We start from the raw sequence: 23,108 nt of genomic DNA, 5'->3' as shown, positions 1-23,108 counted from the left end.
CCTAAGCAACAGAGACTGCACTGCAGGTAACAATGGCAAGACCTGACAAGATAACTCTCAGAGGGCAGTGAAGACGGGTGTCCCTTCCCCCATCTCCAGTCCTGGTGCTTCTTGAACAGTTTCCTGCTTTTTGAGGTCTGGGTCTTCAACCTTCTCTCTGTTCCTTACTGATGTTTCTTTCTCCTTATTAGCATCATGCTCATTCAACTTGTCCTGTCCTGCCCACGCAAGCTGAAACTTGGATGCAAGCCTAAAAATCAAGAGAAAAATTATAATTAATTGTAATTAAAATTGTTCCTTGACCTTTAAAATTTTCTGTCTGGGCTGGGGATGTGGCTCAAGCGGTAGCGCGCTTGCCTGGCATGCGGGGGGGGGGGGGTGCTAAGTTCGATCCTCAGCACCACATAAAAATAAAATAAAGACGTTGTGTTCACTGAGAACTAAAAAATAAATATTAAAAAAAATTCTCTCAAAAAAGTTTTCTGTCAAACACTAAAGACTCTCTTATCATATGTTTTAAATATATAGTTTTAAAAGTAGTAAAAACAAGCATGCAATAAATTAAAACACTAGAAACAGCAAATTTTAAATTTAATTTACATTTAATTTAAAATTAAAGTGTAATTTAATTTCTTTTTTAGTAAAAAAAAAAAAAGTGATCAAGGATATTTGGACAGTGTTGCTTTCTTCTATCTCCACAGAGCCTCTTTTTTTGTCTTGGCAAAGTGTCATAATCCTTTATAGATCTGTATGAGCTTTCAACACCTTACACTTTGCACTTTCAATGTTGTGAAATATTTCTGAAAGTTCCCTTAATGTGAAGGTTTTTGCTGGCATTATTTCCTCCAGACATCTTCATCCTTTTGGTTATAACCAGTTTCCTCATTTACACCTTTAACCTTGGTTTCATGTTTTGTCAGACATAGAAACGTCAAAGGTCCTGCTTGTCAGAAAGTCACAGAGAGCTTCCTCAGAATGATGTAAAAATTTTATTTTGGGAGTTAAAAACCTAAAACAAAGAGAACAAACAAACAACCTCAAGCTATTCAAAGTAGCTATTCATTAATAAAGAAGTCAGATGATAACAGATACAATTCTAAATGTTCAGAGCCAACTCATGTATGTTAAAAAACAGCAAAAACAAAATTACCGCACATATGCACGGACCTTTTCAGATCCTTGCACTTAAGTGTTAATGATTATATAAGTGGTGAAATAATAAATGAATCAATAAAATGTTGAAACAACTAAGTAAATTTAACTATCCTGTGAAAATTTTGTAGTTGCCAGAAATTGGTATTTGGATGTTTAATATCTATTATAGATTGGGGGAAAGGTAAAATTACATCTTCCTTAAGCATCTGATAAAATTTGTAGCTCTCTCCCTTCAAAAGTGCATGTGAGCAGACACGACATTTTGGACATTTCAGGAAATTCACAGAGCTCCTGACATCCAATTAGAAGCCCTATCTATGAACTTTTATTACTAGGTAAAACGGAGCCAAAGTCTGTTTCAGAGTATGGCAAGTCCCACCAAATTTCGGCACTTTCTTCTAAATAAAATTCTATTAATTTATTTTAATATTTTGTTCTTAGTTGTAGATGGACACAATACCTTTTATTTATTTGTTTGTTTGTTTATTTATTATTTATCTGCTGATAAAGATGAAGCCCAGTGCCTCAGTGTGCTAGACAAGCATTCTACCACTGAACCACAATCCCAGCCCCCAAATTTGGGTACTTTCTAAAAAAAGACAAACCTTGCAGCATATCAACTGCCACTGGAAAATGGATTTAATGGTGACTTTTTACCGTACCAGTTTATTCAACCAAGGCCTCTTCAACTACTAACTACCACCCCTGAAACTCTCTTCTAGAGTAAAGGTATTATAAAACCTGGCTGTAAAAACAGACTCCACAGCAGATGATTGTTGAAAAACAGCAGAATCAGCAATCAAATTGACAAGGGATTGTATTGCACAGGATTAGCCCTGTTGGGATAAGGCTGCAGAGTGGCCTGAGTCTCTTACAGGTGGCATCCTACTCGGTCTGTCCTCTTCCTTTACTCTTCCCCTCCCATTCTTCTTTTCCCCACTACTTCTAATGTTGACTCCAGGGACACTGCTTAATTAGGCTATGGTGCAGGAGATTTTAGATCCTTATGAAAGTCACAAGAGAAAGACATTCTGCATGAGTTACTTTGAATTCCATAGACAACCCAATGGGAGGCTCTGAGAACATTTCAGTGATGTCCAAGAAGTGGGTCTTGGTCTTGCTGTCTTACTATAGAAACTCACTATTTGGGAAAGTAACGTCTGATTAAGGAAAGGGATTGCCAGATTGTTTTATTTGTTTTTTTTTTTAATTGATTTGGCTTCAAGGAAAAAAGATTGCCTAAACAAAATCTGCTGATGAAGTCACAGAATGATTCCACTTCTGGAATGAGCTTCGTTTTCTTGTATTTTGGTAAGAGATTTGGCTCTCAATTGGGAATGCGCATCACTCTACCCACTCAAGGGCAAGATGATAAGGTTCTATCAGACCACGCATATATGAGAACCTGAGACTCTACCAAGGTCAGAAATGCTGCACTTCAAGCCAAAAGATCTTTCTTGGGCTTGCTTGTTTTGACTTGTAACCACAAATTTGTCTTGTCTAAATGTCCAATCACATTATAAAACAAAGTACTGATCTCCCCAACACAGCATCCTCTGAAGCAGCTGGAGTCATAGACGAACCTGTTAGGGGATTCTCTAATAACTTTTCTGCCCCTTTGATTTCCATAGAGCTCTAAATTGCTGTGTCTGAGGCTGATGAGAGCAAGATGGTTTTGGAAATGCTGAATCCAATGCACTATAATGTCACCAGCATAGTGCCAGAAGTCATGCATGTCGGCACCATGCCGATTCTGCTGCTCATGGGCCTTCTTCTCTTGATTTGGAATTATGAGAACACATCTTCAATACCAGGTAAGTCACTTGCTTATTTCTGTGTCTAAGGATATTGTTTCTTCAGGCTTTTGATTCATGATTGTAAAGAAAATTTTGCAAAAGGACGAAGAGCAAACCCTAGTAAGATCTCTGAAGACCATGGTCATGAGAGCAAATGAGGACTGAGGTTAAAAGGTTTATAACTATTACTTGCACATTTTAAATGAAAGCATTTTAAAAATATCTTAGATAAACTCATCTAGTCTGCACACTACTTTGGAAAAATAGACTTGACACAAGTGCTTTTTAAAGCAAGCTTGAGATGGGGTGGAGCAAGGTAGAATTCCAGGTTTTTTTTTTTATTAATTTTTTAAAAAAATATATTTAAATCCATTCCAATTCTGCCCTGTGGCTGAAGTGTCTCTGGAATCCTTTCTTTCTCCATTTTTATCCCTCCTACTTTGCCTCACCTGCACCCTCTCCCTTTCTTGTATTTCTCCTTTCTCTTTGTTTTCTCTTCTTGGCAGTTTAGTGATTGTGGCATCACCATGAAAGTTGAATGGGACCTGGGCAATGGGAGAAGAAAGGGGGCCACCACCATTTTATAGGCACACCACAACCTGATGGAATCTTTAACAAGGCCCATGGGTCAATTAAGAGTAAAGAATAAAAGAATTATCTAGATAATCCCAATGGAAAAATCCTACCATTCCACCACTACTGCTTTAATTTTCAGATTAATTCAGAATTACCAGAACTGTTGCTTTAGTTTTCAATGTAAATGCCTCCTGGCAGGCACCTGTTCCCAATTCCATAAGCTATCCAATAACACAGTTTCAAGAGCATAGTAATTACATATTTCTAAGTGTGTTGAGCCTCAGAGATACAGGGTAACTGAAAATGGGCACATGAGACTGGTACAAAATATTGCATGTCTGGATTCTTTTCAAAATGTCCCAGTTAACTGCCTGTTTCTCCGTCTGATTCAGCCTGGTTACTTGAATGCCAAATTTATTGGGATATTTAGTTAATTTTGTTCTCTGCTCTCCAGCCTCTGGGTCATCTCCAGAGGAGGAGGCTTAGAGCTGAAGAAAGATTTCCTGGTCTTTGACTTGAACTCCCACTCTGGATGTGCCTCTTCTTCACTGGATTTTTCCTCTGTCTAGTGGGCTCCTAAGTCAGGGTCAATGAACGGTAGGAGTGAAGTGAATGTGTATGGCAGGGAGGGGTGGAAAGATTTTTCCTCCTCTTCCCTGACATAGGCTGAGGTGTTAAAGTCTAATCCACTTATTATCAGTGCAGCTTGCAAAGAGAGAGAGGTCAGCATTGTCTGCCCATCCAGTAAGCCACAGGTTCTCTAACTTTTAGTTATTAGAAGAATCAATGAGACCCAGATTCCCAGGCCCTCCCCCAGACTTTTGAAATGGAGATGTTCCATGCCTGGGAAATTCATTTAAAAAAAGACATCCAACTGCCCTAGATTCTCGTACTGCAAGCACCAGTGATATTCCCTTGAACCCTTGAGTCTGAAGTTCATCTTATGCAGAATAAGTGTAAAAACTGGAAGCCTTAAAGCCCTGGGTCAGGAGGCTAGATGGCATCTCACTTTGTCCTTCACTTCTGGGCCAGGAGCATTGGCAGTTAGATCACATTGATAGCACAGTGGGCCTCTGCTCTGCCAGAGGTGGGGCCCCAGGCTGATGTTTTAAAAACTTTCCTCTGGTAACTTTTCATGGGTAGCCAGGGTTGAGAGCCACAAAGATGGGCCCAGCTCCTTCTTTTGATAAAAGGTTCAGAACAAGTGATCTGCCTTGCCAGGTGACATGTTATGACAAGAGTGAGAAACCGGGGAGTTTTACAAGTGAGGGGTGAAAGCCCAGAGCAGGGAAATGGCTTGTCAGCTCTCCAGTGGAAGGAAGGTGAGAGCATAGGGGATGCCTGGGAAGTCCTCAGTCCCATGTCAATGAGCACTTAGCTGACCAGGGAGTTTCTAGCTTTGTGCTAACTTGAGGTTTGGTTAGAATCTTCTAGTGGCACAGACTAAGAACCTGTGGTTCCTGGTTGGGGGTGGGAAGATGAGAAAATGGTCCTTGTTGGGGTGGTTGTTCTTGCTGCTCTCTTCTCCTGAACTCCTCCTGCCAGCTCCCTTGCATCAGGGATCACTGGGTTCTTGGTTTTACAGGTTCCGGGGAAGCTCAGGGTTGTCAAAAACTGAAGGGAGTTCAGAAGGCATAACGATTAAAAGACCTTAAGTTATAAATTACAAGGCAGATCCACACCCGTTTTCTCTGGTGAGGTTGATGTTAATGCCTATTTCTGTGGATCAAAAAAACTGAGGTTCAAAGAGGGCAGATGTTGTACTGTTAGTAGACGATGGAACTGGGACTCACATCTAGGCTTCTTGTGTTTTCTTAGAAGCTCTCCCAGGTCAGGTGTTTAAGGGTAGAGGGCATGTGAAGACAAGAGGCGTGGTTTCTGGCCTGGGAAGTGGCTGACAGTTAGATGGCACAGTGCCAAGGAGGGGGCAGTGAGAATCTGGGGGAGGAAAGACTTCTGTGGGGGATAGGGTTGTAGGCTTCAGTTCTGAGAGATGCCCTAAGGCCACTGATCTCCGTCCAGGACTCTCAAAACCTGGCACCTGGCAGCTCTCCCTTCTCCAAGGACACACAACCATCCTAACCTTGAATGTGGGTCCTCTCCCTCCAGATGCCACACTCTGCCCTGGGCACCACATCCCCAGAGCAGGGCACTTGGAAGGGGACATGGCAACATGTTCTTTTTCCCACTAAGAAACTATTTCACAGAAAAGTGCACAGTGTAATGGAAGATTTGCCATCATGGTCCTGTACAAGAAATAGGATGTTAATGGCATTCTAGAAGTTCCTCATGTGCCCTCTCAGTCACTCTCTCATTCCTGGAAGTAAATTCTTTCCTGGATTTTGTGACAGTCACTCCAGTACTTTTTTTTTTTTTTTAATAGTTTGGTCTCCTCATTTTATATTCCCAGACAAAATGGTTTAATTTTGCCTAGTCTTAAGTGTTTGAATAATCAAAGCATTCATGTATTTATTCTTCTGTCTTGCTCCTTTGCTGGATATTATGTTTGTAAGATTCATCCATGTTGTGGCATGCAGCTGAAGTTTGTGTCATGGCCACGTGGTATTGAGTCTATGAACATCTCATGGTTTAAAACCAATTCTACTGTTAAGGACACTTTGGGCATCTCCAGTCTGGTGGATGGCATGGCTGTGAACACATGTATGCACAGGTTTGTTGGGATATATTCTGAGGTGTGGAATACAACAGCTCTTGATTAGAGCAGCGGGTGAGCAATCCCAGCTGTTGGCTTCAAGGAGGCTGTCTCTGCACAAAAATGCAGTGAAGGATTTACTACTCATCTTAGGGTGTGAAAGAGGCTCCTGCAATCACTGCATGCCTAGATAAGCATTCCCAAAGCAGACAGCAGAGTAATGTGGAAGCAATCAGAATATTCCCCTAATATTTTACCCAAGTTTCTATCCTCCCAGAGCATTTTTCCTCTTCAGCGGGGTTAAAACACTAAGGTTCTCAGCCCAAACTTCAGGGTTATTGCAATTTCCCTTTTTCAGTAGATACAGCTCTCCACAGTCATATCTTATGTCTTAAAATGTTTTCATTTTGAAATTTTATGTTTTGCAAATAGGTTTTTTAGAGTGATGGGGGGTCTCACTATGTTGCCCTGGCTGGCCTTAAACTCCTGGGCTCAAGTGATCCTCCTGCCTCAGCCTCCTGAGAAGCTGGGACTCTTGGGGTGTGCTACCATATCCAGCTCACTGTTTTACATTCAGTTGGAATGGTGGCTCCCAGATAATAAGGTTTTCTTCATGGCACCAACCTTTAGATAAAAGAAAGATGGAAAGAGCAGTGTTTTATTTGTATGTCTTTGTTTCTCATGGGACTTGCATATTGAGTGAGTGAATGCTGAATGATTCTACTCGAATTCAAGTAGCTATTTGGCTCTTGTGAACTAAATGTGTGTTATATGATATTTTTTTCCATTTTTTATCAAAATGTAAAATACCTTAAATAAGAATAACATTCAAACTTCATTCTCTATGTTATCTGCATATATTTATGAATTTTGAATTTATGAATTTTGAAAATTAAGGAAATACTGAGCATGCAGTATGGCTAAGCTATAAATATCCGGTGATATAGTTTGTTATTACCTATTTTAACTGATGAAAGTTTTCTATATCTGATGACATTTTAGGGAACTATATGTTCAATCAAATCTATTTGTTCAAATCTTTTTTAAGAACTCAATGAATTATTTTAATATGAAATTATTTTAATAAAGTCAATCGTCTACTATATAATATATACTGCTATTAAAATAATCACAAGATTAATGACCCTTTGATAATATTTTGGTTTTATAGATATTAACAAAGATCTCCTTAAAAGGGGAGAAAGAGCTGACAGTATTGTTCTTATTAACTCAGTCATTGCAAAATATAAGGTTAAAAATTGTTTGGATAATTCCAGTGAAAGTTTTGATTATCTAGATTATTGTACAGCTATAGCCCTGGGGGGTGAGGGTGTTCTCTTATACAGTCAGGCGTGTTTTGGCTTCACAACTATTTAACTGACAGAATGGAATTAAAGAAGAAAGATTTACAAAAATGACTACTTTGCAACTCCTAAGACCATCCTGAATGTTTTTATTTAGTTTGTTTGCCAAAACCAGTAAAGTCAAATGACCAAGTTTGTTCTCTGCTGTAAGCAACATCAAGTTCCCCAGTCATTGCCTGGATTTGGGTTCTTTGAAATCTTATCCCTGACTATATAAGGAAGGATGTGAGTGGCCACTGCTCTTGCCTAAAACGAGATCACGGGACTCAAACTAGTTTAGACACTGAGAAGACTTGTTGCCTAATCCCTCAATTCTTAGCTTTATTCATGAGACTTAGCCTAAGATTCTTTTCTTAAACTGAATCTTTTTTTGAGAGGAAAAAGAAGATGTGAATGTTTTTCGATTAGACATTATCTTTGCAGATCTTGCTTCTCTCAGTTAAGAGGATTATTTCCAAACTGCCCAGTTCTGACATACCCGTTCTGTCAACTGGGGCATTCAAAACCAGAAGTTTTCAGACAAAACCAAACTGCCAAATAGTTTTCATGGGTTCCACACTTGTTACCAATAAGACCAATTAGCTTGTATGCAAAACACATTGGCGCTGTGTGACTTGGGAAGAGATCAGCACACAGCCTCCAGTTCATTGAGACTGAAATGACTGAGACCAAATGGAGCTAGTGTGATGGGCTCCTGAAGTACTTTTCACTCACAGAGGGATGAAGAGCCCAGGTGAAGCTTGTCTTGGTTTCCATTTTAAATTGCTTTCTTAGTGAGTCACAGATAGATATAATTTTGTAAAATTTTGTAAAAGGGTTTTAATGTTTAAAGGGTTATTCAGAGGATTATGTGTCACCCCTAAAATAGCCCTAAAGAAGGCATGCAACAAGTGGCAGCTACTTTGCTCACCTACTCTCATTATCCACAGACCTGGGGCCCTAAGACGTCATTGAGCTAGAATTAGCTCAGCAGCTTTCCTTTCATATGTGATAATGTTTCTAAAGGCCAACAAAACACATTGAAGATAGCACCCCTCCCCAAAAAAGAACATTTAGATATAAAAGAACAAGTATTTCTGGTTTGCTAAAATACAATGTTCTGATAACTATCCTAGGTCCTGGATACTGTATGGGAATTGGGCCCCTCATTTCCCATGGTAGATTCCTGTGGATGGGGATTGGCAGTGCCTGCAACTACTACAACAAGATGTATGGAGAATTCATGAGAGTCTGGATAGGTGGAGAAGAAACACTCATTATCAGCAAGTAAGTTTGTTAATAAAATCAGAGACACAGGGGTGGAATGTGGCTCAGTGGTAGAGTGCAAGGGTCTGGGTTCAATCACCAGCACCCAAGATAATCATCATCATCATCATCATGCGTACTTTAAAATCAAGACTGAAGTTTTTGCTATTTAAAAAAAATGTAATTTTGATTCCTTGATATCTTGGTAAGGATATGTTTTTACTGCTATAACGAAGGTGAGTAATTCCTAGGTAATACTGCATGCAAACAGAATAATTGGATTGAAGCCAGAGGTACATAGATAAAGAAGTCTGGAAAGTTGGGAAATTATTCAAAACTTCTGAGCAGTGGATGTGGAAGCTCAGAATCCAAATGATATGGTGTTGACAAAACAGACTTTAGGGAGAGGCATTATCTTTTCTGCTTTTCTAAAAATTTGGTCTTATCTCTACAAGTAAGCATTAAACACACACACACACACACACACACACACACAAGAAATTTAAAATAAAAAATTAGAACAAAACTTGAGATGCAGGATCTGACCAGTAGTTTTCTAGAGTGTTTCTAACACTAGTCTCAGAGTCCTCGGAGACAGCAGACAGCAGGCTATGGCACCATTCAGGCGCTGCCATCCCTCTAAGACTGTGTGCCAGTATCCTGGCCTGGCAATTCCAAATAAGTCAGGAGCAGCATCACCCATTAAGAAACATTGTCCTAACTCCCTGCATCATCGTGTTTGCTGAGTTACCTTAGTATGTTGACCTCACTCTAGAATTAACCAAATATATATCAACTGTGCACTAGTTTTCTTGATTATTGATCTTAAAAAAGTGAAGCATTTCAAAGAAGGCATAATTCACTAAACTTCAGATAACTTGACAAGAACTTTAACAAAGCTATCTTCCAACAGTGTCTCACTGATAATTTTTTTAATTTACAATCCCTGACAGAGCTTTACCCACAAACGAAAACTCACCAAGGCGTTTTAGTAATTTGTTGGAATTATTCATCCCAATACATAAACTATTGATCAAAATGTAAATAAAGCATTTCTGGAAACTGCATGAATTTTTCAGGCCAAGGTTATATATTTCATTTCATTAAATATCATGGTATCCTCAAAGCCCAATTCTTTCAAACAGATTCTGAAAAAAGGAAGCAGTGAGAGAAAATGTGTTGTACTTCCAAATATTTCAGACTACCTGGTAATGTTATTTTGGATCTGTCCAATACTTCATTTTTTGCCAGGGTTTTTTTTGTTTCATTCAGTTTGGTGTTGAAGCCCTTTCCAGAATAGCTAAGGCAGACCACATTTATACAACTAAACATAAATGGCTGCAGGTGGACATGTCATTGCCCTGAGTTCATTGTAAAACACTGCTATAGTGGTTCTCAGAATGTTCTTCCTGGACCAGCAGCCTCAAACAACCTGACAACTTGTTAAAAATTCAAATTCTTGCCAGGTGTAATGGCATACACCTATAGTCCCAGCAGCTCAGGAGGCTGAAGCAAGAGAGTTACAAGTGTAAAGACAGCTTCAGCAACTTAGCAAGGCCCTAAGCAATTTATCAAGACTTTGTCTCAAAAGAAAAAAAAAAAAAAAGACCGGGGATATGGCTCATTAAAAGTGTTTCTGGGTTCAATCTCCAGTACAAAAAAAAAAAAAAAGCACATTTTTGGGCCCCACCTCGACCTACTAAAAAGGAAAGCCTGAGGGTAGAATCATATAGCCTGTGTTTTGATAAGCTTTCCAGGTAATTATGAGGCACACTTGAATTTGAGAACCATTGCTATATTCAATAGATCATAATTACTCTTTGATTTTACTTGTCCTAGTCAATTGAGCTCTGGTCAGTCAAATTTGAGTGAATTTGATATCCTTTTTTACTTTTTATATTTTGGTACCAAGGATTGAACCCAAAGGTATTTAACCACTGAGCCATATCCCCAGCTCTTTTTTTTTTTTTTTTTTTTTTGTTTAGAGACAGAGTCTCACTGAGTTGCTTAGGATCTCACTAAGTTGCTGAGGCTGGCTTTGAACTCTTGATCCTCCTGCCTCAGCCTCCGGAGCTGCTGGGATTATAGGTGTGCACTACCATACCTGGCTTGAATTTGATATCTTTGTATGTTCTCATTTTAAAAATCAGTACTTACAATCACTTTTAAAACTGGTTACTGTCTCAAAAAAGTCCCGGAACTGCTGTCCTTTGGTTTGGGGATTGAAACATTTTGCTTTTTCAGCCCCCAGCTCAGCATGCTGCCTTCCAGCCCTCCTCAGTTCTGCAAGTCTGCCTTCCCTGACACCTGCTTCCCTTGACAAGCAGGTGAAGTGACCCTCAGAATATTTATCCAACAGGAGGTCCACCCATGGTCAGCATTTGAAGCAGTGGCTTCTCATCCTAGATGCATAATAGAGTCTCTCAGGGAGATTTAAAAGCCCAATGCCCAGGCCTTTGAGATCAGAATCTCTGAAGTGGGAACCCAGACATTAGTGGTGTTTGAAGCTCCTCAGGACTCCTCAGCAGCCTGCAGAGCTTGGGAACCTCCCATTTAAAGAGAAAGGAAGAGGACGAAGGTTCTGGTACAAGAGGGCTTTTGTGGTGGGTTAGGGGAAACAGCTAAGCACAGTTGAAGTGGCATTGTCTTGTTGCATTACCCTTGAGTCCAGCCGGTGGTGGTGCCATAGGACTAAATTGGGAGTGAAGAATGATGGATTTGAGAGTGGAGAATCAGGCAGAAATCCCTCTCAGGAGATACTCAGATGGTACACTGAGGTCACCAGATACATTTACTGGGTGACCAAAGACAATCCCTGCAGTAGGATGCTTGTTGCCATTAGGATGGCCTCTGGCCACTCTGCCTATCTTCATTAGGAAAGTGACCATAGCCACTCTGGCCATCTCAGGCACTGATTCACACAGAGGCGTGGACACAGCCTACCTGCCCTTCCCCCAGCTCTCCGAGTCTTTTCTTGTCCTGTTCTCTCAGGCTTTTCACTTGTTGGAGTCTTTGTGTTCTCCTTAATTGCCTCAGAGCCGCTCAATTTTGTTGTTAAAGGCTGAGCTCCCCTCAGGAATAGGACATGTTTTTCCCCATCTCCTTTCCCTGCCTGCTCTTCAGGTCCCTTCCAGAACTACCCGTACCTCTTGAAAAGACCCCATCGGACCTCTGAAAGCTTTTTATTTTTATGTGAATAGTTTGCCATATTACTTTTTTCTTTTTAAAATTTGAAGTCTGTAGTCATTCCAACCGTGTAGCATTCAATACAACTTTTCCAGCCAGCTTAACTCCAAAGTGTTAGGGGCTGCAGAACTTCAGGGAAGGAAGTCAGGCATGAGTGCTATTGTCATGCTGCCTGAACAACCTGGGGCTTTGAGATAAGGTCCCTCTCTGGTCATCTGTGGATGAAGAATGCACAGTTCCCCTGCCTAGCTCCCAGGCAGCTACACTTAAGCGAGGGTTTACAGATGCTGTACTTGATATCATATGTCCACTGTATGTACACATTAGTTCTGTCATAAATACCCAAAACCTTTGAGTAACAACCATAAAGAGGAATTAGTAATTAACATACTAATTCAAGTTTTATATGTATATCTTCTAGCAATTAATATACTTATTAGTATTTTATTTGCATACTTTTCTTAAGTATGTGTAAAATTACAAGGGATTCACCCAGTTATTCTTTCAATACCCATCAAGAATCTATTACATACTAAGCACTCTATGATTTCAAGTTTTAATAATCATAATTGGCTTTCCATTCTTTCATTAAATAAATATTTACTAAGAACTTGCTCTGTCTATCAGGTATAGTTCTACACTCTGGGGAATCAGCAATATTTTACGTTGGGAATAAATTAGCCAAATATCCTTATCTTTGTGAAGCAATACATTGTTAATATACCAATATTAAGCAAGTAAAATATTTAGTATGATCATGTGTTACTTAACAACGGGGGAATATTCTGAGAAATACATCATCAGGCAATTTTGTCATTGTGTAAACATCATACAGAATACTTACACTAAGATGACTGTGATGTCACAAGGTGATATAATCTGATAGGACCACCATCATACATGTGGTCCAGCATTGACTGAATCAATCAATGTTATAAAGTTATGTATCAATCAGAAGTGTGACCAACAGTCTCAATTTGCCTGAGATTAGGGGATTTTCTAAGATGTGGGACTTTCTGTGCTAAAACAGGGACAGTCCTGGACAAACCCGATGCCTGGTCACATGATTGTTAGGTGGACGTGTACTAAATAGAAAAAAGTAGGGAAAGAAGATGGATGTATAATTGTAAATTAACAATTTAAGGCAGTCCTCACTGGGAAACTAGCACTTAAATGAAGACCTAAAGGAAGTGTGGAAGTGAACCACGTCGAAATCCAGAGAAAAATTATTCTAGACAGAAGGAATAACAAGTGGTGAAGTCCTGAGATAAGAATGTTCAAGGACCAAACTACAAAGATAGTATTAGAGTAGTTGAGTGGAAGCACAAAGGACATGAGATTAAAGTGATAATAAGACATCAGAGCTTGTCTGCCCTTGCAGGATATTTTAACAATTCTGGATTTTACCCTGCATGAGTTTAAGCAGAGGAGTGACGTATCTGGCTTGTTCATGTTTCAGCAGAATATTTTGACTGCTCTGTTTAGAATTGGCAGTGAGGGGACAAGGGATGGGCGCAGAATGACCTGTTCAGCAAGAGATGATGGTGACTGGTTCAGAATCCAGCAAGAGAGGTGGTAAGATGATGATTTGAGATTATGGTCACATTTTGAAGGAAAAGCCAATAGGATTTGGCTGTTGGGTTAGATGTTGGGTGTGAAAGAAAGAATAATTAAGTGATGCTCATTTTTTTTTTTTGTCTTGAATGCCTGGATGAATGAGAACATCATTACCTGAGTTAACAGGAACAAGTGTGGAGTGGGGAGATATCCAGATCATGTCTAGCTTCAGACATGTTGGACTTGACATGCCCAGTGGACATCTGAGTGGATGTTGATAGGGGAGACTAGTATGTATCCAGTTTAAGGCAATCAGAATCTAGCAAAGGAGACTGAGAAGAAACAACCAAACAGAGAAAGGAAAACCAAGGGAGAGTGGGGGTCTGCAAGCAAGGTGAAGAATGCATTTTAGGAGGAGGGATTGTCAACCATGTCAGATACCGCTGATGGGCCAAGTAAAAGGATGGACACTTGAGTGTTGCTTCCAGACAGGTCATGGGTAACCTTGAAGAGAACACTTTCAGTGGAATGGTAAGGGGAAAAATTCTGGCCAGAGGAGAGAATAGAAGGTGATGAGTCAGAGGTAACAAGTGTAGTAACTTTTCCAAGGAGTTTGACACAAAGGAGGTAGGAGATGGACCACTAGCTGGAGAGGGATGCAGTCGAAGGAGTTTGCATGTTCACAATAAGGAAAATCACAGCATGCAGGTTGTGGTGGGAACAACCAACCAAAGAGTGAAATTGCTGATACAGGAGAAGGAGAGGGTTTGCTAGGTGAGATGTGAAGGAGTCCCCAAAGCAAGAGGAAGGATTGGCCTTGAATGGGACATAGAATTTCCTCCACAGTAACTGGGGGGAAGACTGAATATGTGGATCCAGATCCTAGTGGTTGTAGCTTCTGGGGATTTTCCTCTAGTTGCTTCTATTTCCTCAAGAAAAATAGGAATATAACCTCTGGCTGAGACCCAACAGGGTGGAGTGAGGGTGAGGGTGGAGAATAGTCACATAGACGTGTGAATAGACTTGGGAGATGGAATTGGATTTCTTGCTGCACTAAGGGCCCATCTGAATTTAACTGAGACCTGTCATCAGGGTGAGTGTATGAGTATGTGTGCATGAGTGTGGTGCACACATACTGTGTGATCTGTGCAAACTCGAGAGTAAGCTAAGGGCTGGGTTTAGCTTGATTTGATCACTTGGTTAGGGTGGTTATGGTAAGATCTCTGTTATGAGAATGGTGTTTCTCTTGCTGCAGCCCTAGACTTTAAGCTGGGTTAGTGTTAGAATGGGCAAAGGACAGTGAAGAGGTGACGGGACTGATAGAAATTGTGTCTCAGACGCAGAGGAGTGTACGCATGGGCAAGTATTCTTAAATGTTTGTTTCCAATTATTTCCTTTATTGCCTTCTCCTCTTTCTAGCACTCACCATAGTCAACCTGGCCACAGGTGTGTAAATTTAATAAAATAAAAATTGAGGTATTTCCTCCCTGCCATCTAAGAGCTTACTACCTGGCTACTTTTCATTTTGATTAGACAATAGATTTACCCTCTTTGGAAATGTCTTTTGACTTTAGTCATGTTTAAAGAAGAAGAATGACCCAAATAACCAGATATCTTACACTGTCCACTGTCCTTTCTAAGCCTGAGGACTCAGTTGGTGTCTCCTCAGTACTGAGAAATCCTCGCATTCCCAATGGTATGAAGCTTTCCTCAGCCAGTGTCACCGGCCAGCCCACACAAGGCCAGGGCCAGGAGGAGTCTGGGCTGGGGTTCCTTTCTCTTCCTTAACCTTATCTTCTTCACTCTCCCAATTTACTTTGCTTAGATAGACCCAGCCTCACTTTGATAAATAACCTTGTTTTAAATTGCTCTCTTGTGGCCAGTCACAGATACTGCACTCTGGGTACCACTTCTGCCTGATTGGCTTTGTCACTAGCCAAGTCTGAGCTTCTGACTGAAAATAACTGAGATGTTGGCGCCCCCTAAAGGGGACGCAAAGATTTAAAAAGTAGTGTTAACACTTAGTTGGGTCTTCGACTGAAGTTTCTTATTCCTTCTTTTTAAAATTGATGAGCAAATTCTTCAAATAAATAAATCGATATTATTAACATACTTTCCAGAATCTCTAGGGGCCAGATCAGGAAAATAGTATTCTGCTTGTCCTCGAAGTACTTAGAATTTCTAGATACAAATTTATAAACAAAAAATATAAAATTTACTTACTTTCTGCCTTAATTATAGAATGAGGTAGGAGAAGATAAGAAAAGTTAAGAGTTTCAAATATTTTAATTACTAAGAATTTCAGTCATTCCTTTAATATGGTTTTTCTATGTAGCACACAATTTTAACTGCCAGTAAAATTAATTTGCTGGTATATATATTGGAACATCTAGATTCTCATTTTCATTTTTGTTGCTACTAAGAGGATAACTTGTCCAAAACTTGAAGTCATTTGGTGAATATTCTCTGGAGTAAAATCAGGAGAATATTTTATTTTATTTTATTTTCTAAAAAGTAATTGTTACTTACATAATAATGGTTTTTTTTTCATTTCTTATCATTGCTTTTATTTCAGTGGTAAGAAAAATTTAAAATTCTAGTAGGACCATGGAATATACCACAAATATGTTTGATTAATATGGAGTTCGCTGCCTAATCCATTCAGTTAGAGCAAAGCTCTTTTGACACAGTAACTTCTATGGGAAGGTATTTTGGCAAGCATTATCTGAACAAGCTCACTAAGGTAAAGTCATCCTTTAGGAGCCAAGTGTCAACTCTGAGAGGGAAGAGCAAGTCTCAGGATAACCTCTCCAGGCCAGATGAGAATCAGTTGTGTGTAGCCACTCCCAAATTTTAAGGGTTATGTGTTCTGAAAATCTCCATAGTAGAATTTGCAGTTGAGAAACAAAATTTCAGAGAAGTGGGGAGGGAGAGACAAAGTGGCACTGAATACATGAAACCTTGTATAAATATTCAATTCACCAGAATTTTTTAAAAAATAGCCACATCTGAAATAAAGAAAATAACAATGTACTTCATGCATCGTGAATTTGCATATTGGGCACCATGCAAACTGCACTATCCCTATACTTGTAACATCCCATATTTTAGGAGAAAACTGTTACCCTGGAGACCTTGATAAGTCATTATGGAGACAAATTGAGACACAGTGCTCATAGATAATTTCTCTCATCAGCACAGTGAGCCTTCCAGGCCAGCCCATCCAGGCTCTGACCAAGCCCAGGGCCAGAAGTACCCAAGGTGATCTCCTCTGAGCCTACCCTGATACCATACTGGAGGGACTAGGCCTGATGGGAGACTTTAGGGGTTGGGTGATAAAGTCAGAAATATTGGTTCCAAACTAACAAAACAAGACCTCAATATTTCTAGCAACTTCCAATTCTGTGACTCACTCTTACAGGCAGTGGCACTGTCTGAAATGGGGCCAAATGGAAGCCAGGAGGCTGGAAGCTCTCCTGACTCTTGTGGTGCAGAGGATCCTTCTTCATAACAGCCTTGCAGCTCTGACTTTGGTGGTGGTTAATGAGTTGGTGACTTGGGGTTAGAGAAGAAGAGGAAATAAAGAACAATGTGGTGTTTGTTTTATTGTTTGTGATGCTCAGACAAGGAGTCAGTAGGCAGAACTGATTCAATTGGAGATGGTGCTCTCATGCCAACAGATGTATTCATTCAACCTGAATACTAGAAACTAGGCATTGCACCTGAATTTGCTAAGGGAGCCATCACAGTCAAGATGCATCACCATGATTTCTCTCCATGGTGAATTAACACCGCGGTTTGCTCTCTTTTCAGGTCCTCAAGTATGTTCCATGTAATGAAGCACAGTCACTACATCTCTCGATTTGGCAGCAAACTTGGGTTGCAGTGCATTGGTATGCATGAGAATGGCATCATATTTAACAATAATCCAGACCTCTGGAGAGCAGTACGACCTTTTTTTATGAAAGGTAAGCAGGGGCTCAGCTACATATTTCTATTTTATCTATGAATGTGACTTTCTTAAAATTATATTTTAGGGGCTGGGGCTGTGACTCAGTAGTACTGCACGTGCCTGGTATGTGTGAGGCACTGGGTTCGATTCTCAGCACCATGTATTAAAAAAAATAAAGATCTATCAGCAACTAAAAAAAATTTTAAAATTATATTTTAAATTTTGCTGTCTCACAGCTTTGAAATAATACTAATAAGAAGAAGGGCTAATGCTCTTTATACCTTTATTATATCTTAGATATTGTTCTAAACACTTGATATTTTAATCCCACAGCAACCTTATATGATGAATTCTCTTATCACCTGCATTTTCCAGAAGAGAAAACTAAGGCATAGAGAGGTTAAGTAACTTTTCCAAGGTTCCAACATTAATAAATCGTAGTCCCCAAGATGTAACACCAGAGCCTACATTTATAACCACCACAAATTCGGTTCTTCCTGTGAACATAGAAAGCAAATTCATGAATGTGAAGAAGAAAGAGATTGGTATACGTAGGATAATTTCAATTAAGAATTCAGTGTCAGCCTTATGTTTGATTAAACATGATAGAACAGAGTGGTTGTTGAATCATTAACAATCATGACGTTTCAGGAGAAAACAATTTGTGAAGAAAATTAGAAAACTTTAGGACAGGGAAGGACTGTGTATCTTGCCTCATCTGGTCTCTTTGAGTTTTATAGTTAAGAAAATAAAGTCCTAGAGGAGTGTGATTTTCACCCAGGAAGCACAGCAAGTCCTGCAGGAGACCTGATTTCAAGCTTCCTTATTCAGTGACTTTCTTCTTTTACTATGTCTTCCTCAAAATGAAACTGTTGGGAATATTAACGCCCATCCTTTGACATTAATATTAAGCATCAAGAAAGATAAGTGTGCCCTGGAAATCTTGTCAGTGATGTGATCTGGAGCTAGGTGGACTTTAGATACTCAGTATTCTTCCTTAGTTAGCCTCTCATATGATAAGTTTGGGTCACCTGGATAATCCACAATAATTTCTTCCTCTCAAGGACCTTCACTGAGTCATCCCTGCCAACTCCCCTTTTCCATTGTAACATATTAGTAGGTTCTGGGCAAATCAATATCCCCAGGCCTTACAATACTGCAGAATAGATTAATGTACAAGTGTAAGACTCTGGGTTATAGGTTGTTCATTCAAATCCCAGTGTTGTCACTAACTAGCTCTATGACCTTGGGCAAGTCACTTAGCTTCTCTGTACTTCAGTTCTTTATTCACAGAAGTTGATAAACATTTTAAAACTTACACTCTTGTGCTATTGTGAAGAACATATTAAATAATGCCTTAAGATCCCATAGAAGAGTAAATTTTATTTTACCTTGTCATTTGACTCTAAATAAATATGTGAACTAGTATTTAGGAAAGTGGTTAACTTTGGGATTGGGAAGGGGCAGGCCAGCACATGACCAAATACTGTCCTAGATGACAGTAATGCTCAAGGTGTGCACAGTGCTGCAGAGCACAAACCAATGGGCCATCAAGCCACCAAGGGATAAAGACAATTTTCAGAGGAGTGGATGCTTACCATGAATTTTGAAAGAAGTTAAAGCTACTAATTAAGCAAGTATAACAAAGACATTCTAGGGGCAAGCAATAAAATATGCCAAAGCAAAGAAGGATAGATCAACATGACATATCCAGGGACCTGTCAATAATTCCTGGTACCTGGCTTGGATACATGCAGGGATGAGGTCACGTGGAGGGAGGGGTCAGATCACCAAACCCTTCTGAGCTCTTGAGGTTATCTCAAGAGCTTTGAGGAATCACTAAAGATTTTAGCAAAATGACATAGATCTATGTGTGTTTTTAGAAAAACTCCTCTGGCAGAGTGAGTGATTAATTAGGGAAAAAAAAGCATGATTATCAGCAGTGAGAACAGTCAGGAGCTACTGAAGTGATTCAGGATGGATGGAGGGGAGTCCACAGGTATACGAAATGTTAAAAGAGTAGAACCTAAGGCCAGTGTGGTGGTGCATACCTATAATCCAAGCTTTTAGAGAGGCTGAGGTAAGAGGATCACAAGTTTGAGGCCAGCCTTAGCAACTAGTAAGACCTCAAAATTAAAAAATGAAAAAAAAAATGGCTTAGGATATAGTTCAGTGGTAAAGTGCCCCTAGGTTCAATCCCCAGTAAACCTCCCACACACACACACAAAAAGAGAGAGAGTAGAAACTGTAGTACTAGCAAATTAAATTAATCAAAACATCTTTGTGAATTTTTGATTAGATTAGCCCTATTTATGTAAGATCAGATTTTTAAAATAAAAGTGCTGCAGTTGCACCCAAATTAAATGTCCCAAACTACCAAGCTAAGGGCTTATTGAAAATTCATTGTGGTGTCTCACTCTTCATAGTCAGTGAGAGTCCTGAGCATTTTTTTTTGAGGAATCTCTTTTTGGAGTTAGGTTCCTTGTTGGTTTTTCAGATACAACAGAAAGGTGGACACAGGTTTTGGTATCAAAACCAGTAACATTTAATTAATGAAAATTTAAACTTACTGGGTGTGTCTACAGAAAAAAAGCTAAGTGCCCCTTAGGAAAGGGTTTATCCTAGAAGGTGGTGGAAGAGGCAGGAGGGTGGAAAGAAGGTATATGTTTCCTGAAACTACCAAAAGTTTGTCCATGTTGATGAAATTTGATTACTTGCTCAATTTTTTTGGCCTAGATAAATAATATTTTTAAACACATTTTTAGAAATTAAATAATATAATCACTACTGCCTATAAGAAATGATATTACATTCTGCCTATCAGTGTGAAATGTGCCTTCAAGCTCTTAGACACAGAGGCAAATCATGTATCACCCTAGAAGAAAGCCACCAGTGATTTTGGAAGCTAACCTTCCATGAAAAGGGTGAATCATTAAGGAATTATTTGTTCCACTTGCAGATGTGATAGCCACCCAGAGAACAACAGTGCCTTGGCCCTTCCTGTCTGCTGGGTTCTTCCTGAAATCAGAAAGAATGCTCCTACCTCAATCTTCTTTTTTACATGTATGGAAATCTTAAAGGTCTAAACCACTCCTCAGGGCTCCTTTCTCAGGTGCAAAGTCTGCCTTGATGTATGGGCTGTTGCCACTTCAAAGTTTTTGTTGTTGTATTGTTGTTTTATTTTATTTGTTTCCATTCTTCTGAGAAAGTGACCTTCTGGAGTTACCTACAAAGTTCCTCAGAATTTATCATCTTGTCTGGAGGACTCTTAACAGCAAGTCTGAATAATAAAAGGACCTACAAAAAGACACTACTCCTAAAGGAAGCTTTAAAAAAAACATATCAAAGAGGGGCAGAGGAGCTTAAGCTTTCATATGGACCATCAGGACCTATAATCCAAAGCCACTGCCCAGGTGGTCAGGAACAAAGCAAAGAGGAGGGCAGGGCCAGTTCACTCTACCTGTTTTCCTTCATTCAGCCTCCATTTGGCAAACAATGTATCAAGGGCCTGGTGTACTGTTGACTAATAAGCAGTTGCCACTGAATTTCCAGTTCCATGGGAAACATTGAAAAGCAAACTAGGAATCACTTAGCAAGTCGTTGGTTGAGTAAAATAAATCTGGAAGCAATTTGAAGAGAAATTGAAATTAAGACAAGGACATTTTTGGTGATTTGAAAAGCTAGCATTTTTACAACTATAATGTGCAATTAAACAGGAAGCACCTTGGGTCAAATATTAAGGGTCATTTTCACTGGTTCTGTAGTGGTATCCTTCCACCTGTTGAAACAGAAAATAATTATAACCCAGGCCAAATCTAAACTGTCTTTAAAGGGGAAATGTATAAAACAAATATGAAAAATCACTGATCATGACTATGACCACAAATATTAAATGTTTCATTTGCAATCTCACAAATGATTTGCCAAAGCATGAAGGAAAGCTTAAGTTTGAATAGCTTGTTTAAAATAATATCCATTCATCCACTTTTAACCATAAAGTTAAAGGAATGCTTGTAGAAAATTAGGAAAATACGGGAAAGTATAAAAAAGAGTACGAAAATTTCTAACCTATCATTGAATGCAAAAGTGAGGACAATTGAGCTCCAAACACAAAATGCCAAAATAGCCTGGTGGTTTGTGAGCCCTGGAGTGAGTGACAGCTGATTCTCTGATGTTTGTTCTTTAGCTTTGACAGGCCCTGGCCTTGTTCGCATGGTGGCAGTTTGTGCTGAATCCATCATAAGGCACCTGGACAGACTGGAGGAGGTCACCAATATGTCGGGCTACATTGACGTGTTGACCCTCATGCGGCGCATCATGCTGGACACCTCTAATATGCTTTTCTTGGGGATTCCCTTGGACGGTACTGAACTTTTCACTCTTGTGATTTGACATTCTACCCTTGATGAAACAAGAGGATGAGAGGGATAGCCAACTAAACATGTTATGTTTTGTATAATTCTCTTGTTTAAACATTTCTAAGTATTCCTAAGGCACCCCATCCCCCAATGTTTCTGCCTTGTTCACTTATAAGATATAAATTTCCATGAAGTAGGGGCCAGCCTTTCTTTGGTATCTATCCTCATTGCTTTAAGAAATAGCATTCTACTCTGATTAAGACTTAGCAGATAATTTGGTCATTAACATATCCTACCACCAATAAAACAGGTATATTTAACCATTTCTGACCATTCTTTTGGGCATGATATATGTGTGTGTGTATGTATATACATGTACATATATGTGTGTATGCATACATGTATATATGTGTGTATATATATAGATATAAAAGCTACCAAATATGAAAACTTGATTCTGTTTGATAAAAATGGTGGTGATGCTGCTGTTGCTGATAATGATAGAAATGATGATGATAGCTGCCATTAATTTAGTATCTACTATGTACCAAACAGTATGAAAGATTGCTTTCCATGCATGCTTGCTATTTAATACTTATAATAACCCTGACAAGATGTCTCACTTTCCTCACTGTGTTACATAAGTGAATACTAAAACTTTTTCACCAAAAAGCAATGAAATAATTGAATATGTTAATTCCATTCTATTATTGATGTTACATCCAGGTTAATGTGATTTTTCCTGAATTAATTTACAGCAGTGTTCATTGATTCACACTTTCATTCAGTAAATACATATTGATGATCTATTTTATGCTAGGCACTGTTCTTGGTTCTGGGGATACAGAAATAATACAGGTGAAGTTTTTACCTTCAAGGAGCTTACATTCTAAGGGAGATATGGACAATAAAACAAGTAAATGTTGAAAATTTATTAGACAATAATAAGTGCCTTGAAGTAAAAACAAAGCAGGGTAAAAAAAAAGAGCAAAGCGGGAGCAGTGGGGGTGGACATGGCTGGTACAGAACAGGTGATCAGGAAAGGCCTCTAGGGAGAGGGCATCTGAACGTGGCATGAATGGAGTGAAGCCACAAGCCAAGTGCAGATCAGAAGGAAGAATGGTCCAGGCAGAGCAACCATACATGAAATTTAGCATTTACCCAAACCAGCTGAGATAGACCACTCATGGCCTGGTTTGTCACATTTGAGCAGGTAGACAAGCTGTAAGCTTTCTGTTTCTCCTCCCCAGCTCCCATAGCCTCATC

At 39.4% G+C, this 23,108-nt stretch overlaps 1 protein-coding gene across 1 annotated transcript in view; it reads left to right on the top strand.

The window, feature by feature from the left end:
- Positions 1–2,824: 2,824 nt before the first annotated feature.
- Cyp19a1 (cytochrome P450 family 19 subfamily A member 1) overlaps positions 2,825–23,108 on the top strand; it is a 28,988-nt gene continuing 8,704 nt past the window's right edge. The window contains exons 1-4 of the mRNA XM_026392325.2: positions 2,825–2,969; positions 8,660–8,810; positions 17,346–17,500; positions 21,671–21,847. Of these exons, the coding sequence (XP_026248110.1) occupies positions 2,825–2,969; positions 8,660–8,810; positions 17,346–17,500; positions 21,671–21,847 (628 nt within the window). The remainder of the gene's footprint in view (positions 2,970–8,659; positions 8,811–17,345; positions 17,501–21,670; positions 21,848–23,108) is intronic.

The sequence above is a fragment of the Urocitellus parryii genome, chromosome 6 (assembly GCF_045843805.1).
Source record: "Urocitellus parryii isolate mUroPar1 chromosome 6, mUroPar1.hap1, whole genome shotgun sequence".
In the NCBI taxonomy this organism is placed as follows: domain Eukaryota; kingdom Metazoa; phylum Chordata; class Mammalia; order Rodentia; family Sciuridae; genus Urocitellus; species Urocitellus parryii.
The sequence above is the reverse complement of the archived record's forward strand: the minus strand, read 5'-3'. Positions and strand labels throughout refer to the sequence as shown.